The sequence below is a fragment of the Rosa rugosa genome, chromosome 1 (genome assembly GCF_958449725.1).
Source record: "Rosa rugosa chromosome 1, drRosRugo1.1, whole genome shotgun sequence".
Classification (NCBI taxonomy): Eukaryota; Viridiplantae; Streptophyta; class Magnoliopsida; order Rosales; family Rosaceae; genus Rosa; species Rosa rugosa.
The window spans coordinates 5102662-5113601 of record NC_084820.1 but is presented as its reverse complement, the minus strand read 5'-3'; the positions used below and the strand labels follow the sequence as shown (position 1 = coordinate 5113601).

The following is a 10940-nucleotide window of genomic DNA, read 5'->3' as shown; positions in this document are numbered from 1 at the left end:
TTGTAATTGAGCTCTATGCTTTTACTTTGTTATTTTTGAATACTTCAAGAACTCTATTACTTTCAAGAAATTCAGCAGCCACTACAAAAAAGAATTCAAATTGCCACGGCGTTGTGCCGTCGCGGAAAGTGAAATTGCCGTCGCAAAAGACCAATGGCGACGGCTAGGCGACGGTAATTGCGCCGATGTCGTTGAGGGCGTCGCCATTGGTATCTGCGACGGCAATTGCGCCGTCGCAAGCTTAATAGCGACGGCAAACCTTGCCATCGCAAGAATTTTGCTACTGAAAAATGCCGTAGCAAATATCCATGGCGACGCCACCGACCACTACCAAAGCTTTGCGACGGCAATTTTGCCATCGCAAAAGTTTATTTATGAATTAAAAAAAAAATCTGGCATGCAAAATATGCATGCTAGATATATATATATATATTTTTTTTTTTTGGGTGGATAAAAGCTGTACAAAATGAAATTAAGCATATTGAAAAGGAAATGTTACATGTTAATTTTTCTCATGAATGTCACAAAGGAAATGAAGCTCTTATACATGAGTTTACAAGATAATACAAGGTAGTTTTTTTTCCCTATACTTCAAGATAAGCCTTGCCGGGACCTCCCAAGAACTTGAAGATGCTGTGAAACATAATGGATGATTTAAACCTGCACAATATCTGTCCACTCCTTTATTCAGCAAAGAAATATGCAAAGATAAACTGAAAACAGAATAATAACACAATAAGCAAACTGATTTAAAATTATCTTGGAAATCATAACCATATCATAGGAGTCACTTACTCTGCTTGAGATAGATCCTATAAACACAATTAAAAGAACATGAGCTCAAGAACCTCCACCAACACCTAATTTACATCACAGTACTGGAAGCTAGCATATATAGCAGTTAAACCACATAGTTGCACAAACATTATCTATAACATAAGCTACAGCTAATGATTTGGGGTCCTATTGCAGACATATAATCATAATCTACTAGCAAACCTTAAAGCAACTTTTACTTAAGAAACTGAAAGTGTAGCTTCTAAATATATAGCAGGCTACAGTCTGAAACAGATACAAGAGACCAAAAAACATATATGTTTAACATCTAGAGTTCAATATTAACCTTGTCGGTCCTGAGCTGAAATAAAAACTTCATAAGGCACAAGCACCTGTCAAAGAAGAATTATAGTAATCAGTATGGTGAAACTAGATACCATGTCCCCGTGTCAAGTTCATGAAGAATGAGAGGTGCTAAAAAGTTAAGTTGTCTTGATATCAACTATAGGCAAAACAGAAAGGTTGTCCTAACAATAGCTTCATGTCTATGTATAAGTTACATAGTACTAGGACTTCTAGCAGTATATGATTATGTAAAAGTTATGCCTCAAAATTTCATTTAAAAAACCACAGCTCACCTTAGTTAAGATACCAATAAACATTACGATCTAGGCATTAGAAGGCCCTTAGAAACATATCTTGTGTTAATTCGGCCAAAACAACCAAAACTATCCTTGACACACATAACCTGCAGTCACTACAAAATCAAATTGGATTAGAATTCCAATATATTTTCTTTCTCCACATGTCTAACAACAACTGAATTACTAACTATTCAAGTACATATTTTTCATTTCTTGTACGGACTTCTGCCTCGTTTCATAAGCTGTCTCCTAAAAGAAAACATAGAAATGAATAATCACAGTACTTAAACTCAAATAACCCTGGAAACAAAAATATCAATTCTGAAGGATCCCCAATCCTAGAAACACAGTCAAATTCATGCACATACCAAAACATAGGACCAACAGATCATTCTGCAATCAAATTCAAGAAAATTGTAAACTGAACTGACCTTCAAGTGCGCAGTGGCTTTGTCCTTGTCAGTGAACACTCCAGTAGACTCCACAACAATATCGGCACCAAACTGACCCCATGGGATCTCCCTTGGGTTTCTGTAACAAACAAATCCCATTATTGTTGTAACATTGAAACCTTATAGTGTCAAGGTTTACTTCACCATTCAGCTATAAATCCATAGAGAAAATTAATCATCCAATTACACTCTTGTAGAGAAATATAGAGGTAACTGCTAAGGTTTCCAAATTGTTCCAAAATTCTAAATCCCAAGCTTAAACATCTAAGTGAAACTAACTAACATTCAAAACTTCTCCTTATTCACAGGGAAAAGAATTTCCTTCAACAGACAAACCCAACTCTTTTGCTTGTCCACTAAACATTCAAAAGCAACTTGAAATCACTAAAAATACATTAATCAGAAAATTAAGCCAAGAACAGATAAATGCAAAGGTAACTCCAAACATTTTTGAATTTTAAGCTTGCATGTGATCAAAACTAATTTACAGCCAAAAAAGTATAAGACCATTCTTACCTGTAACGTTTCCAGAAACAAATGCTCGTGAAGCATCTCTTCATTTATGAACATGGGAAGGAAAAAAAAACAATTATTAATACACAAGTCTAGACAGATACAAAGGAGAAGAAGCATTCAACATCATGATTCCAATCAAAGACATGCTTTTGCAAAGACTCTTGACAAGTAAACTAAAACTACTTGAAAGAACTTACATGTCATCAACAATGAAAGTACACAAAATAGAGCATTAGAATCAACCTTCGATAAACAAGACCATACCATTGGAATGATGATACTTATCAGCCATCTAATATTAAACAAAGCTACTTATTGAAATACACAGTAGCATGACTGATACAAAACTCAAATGAACACATCTCCGCTCAAGCAAACAAAGGTAGCAGAGCATTCACCAAAGCTTCAAATGAGCTAGATCTTGCAAGTTGCAATAAGGATGAGCAATATTTCTTTGTGATCTACATGCTTACAGACATGAGGACACAAGCAGAGGTTTGACTGTCTGGGCAATGGGGGTAAAACAGAGAATTGCAAGGAGAGATATCAATACCTAACCTCTACAAATCCATCTGGATGATGTTCTAAAATATACAACACCTACTCAAAGAATTCTCAGGAGATATCAAAGTTAACAGACTACCAAGCTTTTTGGGGGGCAGCTGAATTTTGAACATCTAATAGCTCGAACAAATTGTACAGGAAATGCAATTTATAGTAGCAAAGGCAGAAAAAACAAAATCATGCAATTGCCACAGTTCTAATAATTAAGTTTGCGTTTGCAGTGAGTAAATGCTGACAGAGAAATGCAACAACTTAATAGTACAAATTCACAGCCACACAATGATATCTACAAATCAAGCTTGTAAAAAGTAATTCATAATAACCCTAACATTTCTTTGCAGTAAAAGCCCTAACATTTCAAAACAAAAGAAAAATTGCAGAAAAAGCACCAACCCATGAGTTTTCCCCAAACAAGCACCAACCCAGCTTTGCTCCATGCTTTCTCCAAAACTAATACAAAACCATTCACTCAATACGATCAATTTTGAACCTCAATTCATGATTACACTAGAAGAAATCTTCAAGACGTCTTCGAAGTTCAAATGATTACAGAAACCTCTCACTGATCCAAACAACAAAAAAGACAAAAAAGTTCAAATGTTAAACTGTGAAAAACAACTAAAGAAACTTACACATGGCTGTGCAAAGACAAAAAAGATAGAGATTGTGCAAAGACAAAAAAGATAGAGAACATAGCAGCAACATATGGAACCTATAACATTTCAAAATGTATCATAACACGAAACCATTACAAACAGAACACCACATACCGAAGAGCTAATGATGTCTTCTAAGGTCTTCTTAAAATTTTCATCTAGCAACACCTCGTTTCCGGCCCAAGGCTTACAAAGTGTATTCTCCTCCTTAAGGGACTTAGAACCAATGGAAGTAGACCTACATTGTTCATGACATGTATCTATCAGCCATTAATAAATAGAACTGAAGAGACTAAACTATTAACAAAGTATGAATTGATCAATAGAAAATAACTCAATGACAGTAAAAGATAGGTAAGATCTATATCAGATTGCTACCCGTTGTATCTGTAAATAGGTGCAAAAATCAACCAAGACCAAGAGACTCTACCTGTGAAGGGAATTTGCAAACTCTACCTGAAGTCCCATTGAGGATACTAATCTTAGCATTTCACCAATAAGCAAAAGAAACTAGTGCCCAGAAGAAGATAGTAGAAAGTTTGAAACTATATTTACATATACACATCCCAAAACATACAACCTAAATGGTGATAGCAGACGAGTTTTATTTCAAACTACATCTCTTTCAAATCCCAATTTTCAGTCTAGATGGTACAGGGATGATATAAGATAGCCCCGAGGAACTGAAGGCACACACGGTTTGCATATCTAGCTACAATGAGTTTGGCCACACACGGTTTGCATATCTAGCTACAATGAGTTTGGCCACGGTTTCCATCCTGATATGTAGATGTTAAGAAGCCAGTAAAAGAATAAACTGCACTACATATTCTGGAACCACCAGTTACCAAATGGGCATGCTTCATGGACTTTTGAATGAAAAATCAACCAAGTATAATCAAAACCCATAATCAAATACCAAACATGAATCTAAAGCAAGAGATCAACCCCAGAACAAGATAATTGAAAAAGTAATAAGAAACCCCAAAAAAGCAGAAAGAGAGAGAGTATGTTCTACCTGAGAGTGCAAAAATGAAAAATTCGAAATAAACCAAAATTAGTACGAAAAACCATCAATTTCCTCAATTTTAGAAGAAATTGAACAATTCAATAAGTCATATACTCATCATATAAAATAGAGACAGTGAGAAACAAAGTGGTGTTAGAATTGGAAGAGTAGAATAGATGAAAGTGAAAGTGATTTTAGTTTTCCCAGAAAGATGGCTGGAGATTTAAGTAAAAGAATCAAAATTTAACTTAGCCAAACAAAGAGAGCAAAGATCTAGGAGAAATTGGAAATACCAGAGACGAGCCTCGAACTGTGAACGATTTCATTGAAACGACGAGATCTAGGGTTGAACGAATGGGTGACCAAGAGACTACAGAGAAAGAAGATGTAGTTGGGACTTTTGGATTCGAGTACCCAAACGCTAGATAGTTCATCGATCATAGATCTGATGAAAGAAAGAAAGAAGCACGTAGAGAGCAGAAATTCAACAGAGAAGGCGTCACCCAAAGAAAAACTGCTCGACTATTTTTCTGTTTATGATTTGATTCTCTTTTGCAATCTAACATAGAGTTTAGAACCCGACGGCAGAGACTTGGGGTAGCAATTGATATCAAAAAATGTGACGGGGTAGTTTTGCTGTAGTGTACAATTATGATTTATTCGACGGGGAAGTTCTGCCGTCGTATAAAAATATGATTTATGCGACGGGGTAATTCTGCCGTAGTACACCATTCTTGTCTCTGCGACGGAGTCAATTTGCTGAAGCAAATTGTCCACTTTCCGCCACGGCAATTACACGCCGACGCTAACCAGTGTAGCCAAAACAATTCTTTTTTGTAGTGAGCTAATGCTTTTCCTTCTTTAATTAGTTAACCTTTCTGTTGTTTTTTCAAAAAGAAAAGTTGTTTTGATAGCTACTGTTGGAGCCAATAGCCATAAAATGGCACAGGATGCCTGCGTTTAGAAACGTAAATACCAAGTGCAAATGTTGGAACAGAATGTTGCAAAATCTACTCTTTTTGTCAAAAATGGATCCTTTCCAAGCTAAATTACTGGACTGAATTGTGTCTCCTTAGAGTTCGCTAACTTTTCTCTTAGGCAATATTACATATACATTGACAATCGGAACATGGGGTACAGGATCCTAAATAATCATTGATTTGGTACTCCCGGCATCTGCATTCTTGACTTGTCTTTAGTACTCGGTCTTGGTTCCTCAATCATCAAATGTTGAGCGCAATGAATGATTGCACTAATTTAGAGATCGTGGATGCACATCAAATTGGCTAAATCTTGTGAACAGTATATCCAACTTCCTATGATGTCATGTTCTCCTTCTAGTGTTCAAATTCAGTTCCACCAAACACCACTTGCTTGATTCCAACAAAGCTGCACAGCAAAAAATTTGAGAAAATAGAGGCTTTAGAAGCATTTCAATCCTAGCCGGCATCAAAGAAACAATAAGTAAAACAGGACAACAATTGGCTGAAAGGAGAGAAGGACGCAAATCCTAGATGTCACTGCTTATGTAAATGTCTGACTATTGATACGTCCAAAATAGACGCTCAACTTAACCCTGCAAAATGTAGTCGTTAGCAATATAGAGTAAGCAAGGATCGTTCAAGCCGGGGATTGAGGGTAACAAATTAATCACACAAAATAAAAACAAACTAATTTAAACTAACTAAAACACAAATCAAACAAATAAAATCTGAAACTAAACAAAACAAAAACGTCAAATACTAGAAAAGAGAGAAAAATATGGCACGAAACAGAAGGGGATAGAAAGGGGCTCTGCAATCCTAAGCAAGAACAATATATTGGGGTTTTTGGTTTTTTAAAGAAAATAAAAGAGAAAACAAAAGGAAAATGAATTTGATTTTTGATTTTGAGAAAATAAGATGGAGAACATGTTAGAGACTTGGAAATCCACCACCAATTACTTTCAAACAATGTTAAGTTAACCTAGTTTCAATTACTAATTAAGGTGTGAACAGAAACCAACCAAGAAACAAGTCGGAGCAGATCATGTCCCTTATTAATGTTTCCCTAATTACTTAGTCTACGTGAACGCACAATAGCTAAGCCTATCAAACATGCAATCAAGGTATAGAACGCTATCCTATCAACAACACATATAGTGTCAACACATTTGAAGCATTGAGATCTCATGGAAACGATTGGTTATAGAGTTGCAGTCTAGTGTGGAACGCCTACCTAGCATGCTCTTCTAGTTGTTTAAAACATCAGCTTTTGTCCAAAGCCTTGTAACATGTTTCCAAAACATCAGCTTTTATTGTTAATTGTTATTTAACAATAGGTTTAAATGGTCAATAACAATGAATGATTGCACTTTTAGCTCGTTCCAAAGAACATGCATATATCCTAAGTATCGCTCAGGTCAGATGTCATTGACTTGTTAATTTTCTCATTTGAATAATAAGCATAGTCTGTAGTCAAGATGTCTTAACACATTCTCTTTCCATCTCAGACTGTAGTTGAGTCGATAAAGAATCAATTTGGGCATAAAAGTTCTGCACCTGAGCGTCCACTTATACCAACATATCAAGTTCCCTCATGAAGAGCCACGTTATTCTTGTTTCATTGACTCTGAGGCAACTGGGGTTAATACAGGAATAAATCTTAATATCGTTTGTGTCAATTGATGTTCACATTAGCAAAAAATGCAAGTAATATATGTAGAACTTGTCTTTTTACATACTGAATTTGTCGTGTTGTAGTCTGCAGTGATTATTAGCTATAAGACTCCAGCTGTTGAGATGAATACAGTGAGGGACTATAGAGATTTACCGGCAGAATCAATGTTCCTTTATGCTCTAAACCAGAGGTTCTTTAAAATAGCTCGTAGAAAAGATCCACCCTTCATCTCATGCTCAACTTCCGCAGATGTTCTATTTAATCCCTTGAAGGCGTACATGATGACTTCATCTTGTAAAGAAAAGGGAACAATTCAGGCCCTAGAGTCGATCCTGATTGAGGTATGTTTTTCATCCACTATAATTACTATACTTGATTTTGTTCAATTTTAAACTAATTATTCTAACACCTAATGTTTCAGGTTGCCAGGGTACGGCTGCATGGGTTTTCAGAACGAGAAGTGTCTATAGTTCGAGCTTTACTGATGTCAGAGATTGAATCTGCATATTTGGAACGCGATCAAATGCAGTCAACTAGCTTGTGAGATGAATATTTACAGGTATTTCCATATTGTAGTTCCTTATCTTTGATATTTAAGGACTTCTGGTATTGATTTTGAAAAGTTATTCACCATTATTTTTCTCTGGCAGCATTTTCTCCGTAATGAACCTGTTATTGGGATTGACTATGAGGCTCAACTCCAGAAGACTCTTCTACCTTGTGAGTCCTTGCATATCCAAAATGTATTGATTTCGCAACTATATAACAATATATTGCTCTACTCATCAAAACTTTTATACTTGTAGATATAAAAGCAGCAGAGATATCCAAATATGCTGAGAAGTTACAAACATCATGCAGCTGTGTCATTAAGACAATTGAACCACGAGCTTCTGCAATAGTAGAAGATCTGAAAAATGTTGTATCTAAAATCAGTGCTCTTGAGGAAGAAAGAATCATTTCTCCATGGGATGAAGAACATATTCCAGAAGAAATTGTTAGCACAAAACCTAATCCAGGGTAATGGTGGACCTTAACTTCTCAGCTTTGTTTTATCCTTTTTTTTGTGTGCTTGTTATTCCTCTTCTAGTTCATGTAAGACTCACTTCTCTATTTAAATTTCCTGAGTTTGGTTGCGTCCTTCTTGATGTGTCTGTTCAGAGTTTGGAATCTTATATATTTTACACTGGTTATTAGCTTGTAATTTCTTTCATACTGTTTTTGCGAATTGTAGTCATGTATTCTTAGCTTCTTTCAATTATTGTTTCAGGAATATTGTGCAGCAATGTGAATATTCAAATATTGGAGCTACTGAATTGATTCTATCAAATGGCATGAGAGTTTGCTATAAGAGTACAGACTTTCTTGATGATCAGGTACAACTCTTTGACAGCAATGCAATATCTGTGAGTTCAGAACTTATCCAAGGAAACACTGTCTAGATGTCCCTCAGTTCTTTGTACTTGAAGTTATGAACGCAAGACAATATTCATCATTGTAATGGATCTCTGATTTGTACTGGTAGGGTAAGAGAAAGAAAACTCTACTTGCAATGCATGAAATGAACAGTTATTAATGTTAAAACTAATCGATGAGGTGGATATGACAGGAAAACGAATGGTATCTTCTACAAGTCTTAAATGCGATGACCTCACAGGACTGCCATTCATTTTTCCTAGAACCATAATAAGGTATACTACAGTACAAACATACACACTGGAAGAACATATTGTATTCATATTGGTGGTTGAAGGTGTTTCAAATGTGAGACAGTTGTGATGCCTTAGAAAAAGAACCATTATGTAATAGTGGTTTAATTAAGCAGCATCCCAACTCTGTTTGAATGTTGTTGATTTCTATATTTATAAATGTAAGATATCCCTAGATTTCTTCACAGTATTACTTGAACATGTTATCGCATGTCTGAGTATTTACTACCATTTGGATTCAAACCCCTGCTAATTGGATGTGCTTGTAGAGAAGTGGTACGCAGCCCTATGGTGGAAGAACAATGCTCTGTCCAGCTTTGCTTTCCTGTGGAGCTGAATAATGGAACCATGGTGCGTGGGAAAACATGTGATGTTTCATGATATGGCCTTTGAGGAGTTCGATTTTACTGATGATTTCTTGCTGGGCTAAACCCATCAAATGGCAGGTAGAAGATATTCACGTTGTTGGTTTCCTGAGCAAACTTCTTGAAACGAAAATAATGCAAGTTCTCCTGTTCTAGCATGGACAGGTTAATTTTGTCCCGGAACTCCTGATCGTTTTTATTCTATTATTCATCTTCATCTTTGGTTCAACTCTTACCTCTGTGCTGCAGATCTACACTGTGGGTGTTTCAGTATTTCTTGGCGGTAATAAGCCTTCCAGAACTGCTAATGTTCGTAGAGATATAAGCATAAATTTTTCTTGTGATCCAGAAATTTTTCTTGGCGGTAAGAAGTTGAATTGCTTTTCACAGCGGCGAGTTGAATTTCAGGTGGAAGAGAGGAACTTACGGCTGACGGCGGTGGCGGAAGATGCGGCGGCAAAGAGTGGTCCGGCTATATAGTGGAGCTGACAGAGTGATGCTTTGGAACGAAGAGCAAGGAAAAGGAACCGGCGGTTGTGAGGTTCTACACTGACAGAACATGTCTCCAATTTTAAGAAAATAGTGTTATTCTTATTTGAGAAGAAAGAAAATAGTTATAATTCAGAAATTAAAAAAATAGTGACTCAATTTTTCCAAATGACAGGGAAGGCTCTGTTGAGACAAACATGGATTGTCATGAACATATAGGAGGTAGGATGGACACTTGGTCATATTAGTATGGATCGTACGTGGACACTAGTTAGAATTGGTGACTCTCCTAGAATCAAGTTGGGCTCTGATCAATCTTCCGGATGCAATCACACTATGAGATAGTGAATATGTATTTCTTATAGTGATTGATAGAGCAAGGCTTGAGTCCCTTTATATAGGCATACGAGAATTAAGAACCTCCCATAAAGATTTCTAATTCTTTATTGAATATGCATAGAGCTTTCGGCTTTCCTAAATCATGTTCTGTTAGGGATAATTATTCCCTTGATGAAATAGGTATGCCTTCCTTATTGACTATGATTCCTAGTCAATCTTAAGATACTAGAGTAGAACTTACCATTTTATCTCGATTACCTTTTCCACAATGATTGTAAGAATCACCTTTTGAACAGCTTGATACACTTATCTTTCTTCAACTCTCTGAGCGAAATGCCGCGCAAGGGGAGGAAAAGAAGGGAAAAAAAAAAAAAAAGTTTTCACAGACCCTGCACCGTATAACTGTGAGATCACCCAAGGTTGTCTTCCACATCCATGGGTCACGGACGAACAACTCATGAGCACAAGTCTCTCATAAAATCGATCAGAAAGAAATGCACGATTGCCACTGCCACTGAATGATAAGCAAAAATAGTAATACATTTTTAAATTCATCTCATATGTGATTTATACAGTAATACACATCACAACCCGCAGTTTGGATTCTGCCTCCATTTAATGGCCTATGCTAGCTCGCTTTCTCCCTCCCAACTCAAACATCAATTGAAGCGAAGTTAATTAGGTTCTTAAATGAGATCATCAAAGGGCTGTCATCTCAGTTTCCTTCACTTTAGCTAGGAACAAAGCAGCTAAAACGCTCGA

At 36.3% G+C, this 10940-nt stretch overlaps 1 protein-coding gene and 1 long non-coding RNA gene across 18 annotated transcripts; one reads left to right on the top strand and one right to left on the bottom strand.

Moving 5' to 3' along the window:
- Window positions 1–458: 458 nt before the first annotated feature.
- Window positions 459–5454, bottom strand: LOC133727036 (uncharacterized). 6 transcript variants are annotated; one of them, XR_009854987.1, is made up of 5 exons: window positions 4912–5454; window positions 2390–2427; window positions 1853–1952; window positions 1416–1670; window positions 459–1169 (listed from the first exon to the last, which is right to left on the bottom strand). XR_009854987.1 is itself a non-coding variant. In XM_062154663.1 (5 exons), exons 1-4 carry the CDS (start codon window positions 5050–5052, stop codon window positions 1439–1441), a joined length of 366 nt encoding a protein of 121 aa, XP_062010647.1. In that variant the 5' UTR covers window positions 5053–5454; the 3' UTR covers window positions 459–1169; window positions 1416–1438. The 6 variants fall into 6 exon arrangements, 4 of the variants coding, with proteins under 4 accessions (XP_062010647.1, XP_062010648.1, XP_062010649.1 ...); XR_009854986.1 differs by having other exon boundaries at window positions 459–660; window positions 1124–1525; XM_062154663.1 differs by having other exon boundaries at window positions 1416–1525.
- Window positions 5455–7110: 1656 nt separating this feature from the next.
- Window positions 7111–10013, top strand: LOC133727035 (uncharacterized). Of its 12 annotated transcripts, none has more exons than XR_009854985.1 (10): window positions 7111–7617; window positions 7698–7835; window positions 7927–7996; window positions 8083–8296; window positions 8547–8652; window positions 8730–8797; window positions 8886–8967; window positions 9255–9336; window positions 9432–9515; window positions 9600–10013. It is a non-coding gene; the product is annotated as an uncharacterized LOC133727035 (long non-coding RNA). The 12 variants fall into 12 exon arrangements; XR_009854982.1 differs by having other exon boundaries at window positions 8730–8802; XR_009854975.1 differs by having other exon boundaries at window positions 8547–8802; window positions 9600–9633; window positions 9759–10013.
- The last annotated feature ends 927 nt before the right edge of the window (window positions 10014–10940 follow it).

Coding starts and splice junctions, on each gene's coding strand:
- LOC133727036 (XM_062154662.1), bottom strand. CDS start 5,052: ATGAACTATCTAGCGTTTGGGTACTCGAATCCAAAAGTCCCAACTACA. Junction 1,953..2,389: donor TGTTTCTGGAAACGTTACAG/GTAAGAATGGTC, acceptor TGTTTGTTACAG/AAACCCAAGGGAGATCCCAT. Junction 1,526..1,852: donor AAGCCACTGCGCACTTGAAG/GTCAGTTCAGTT, acceptor TAGTGACTGCAG/GTTATGTGTGTCAAGGATAG.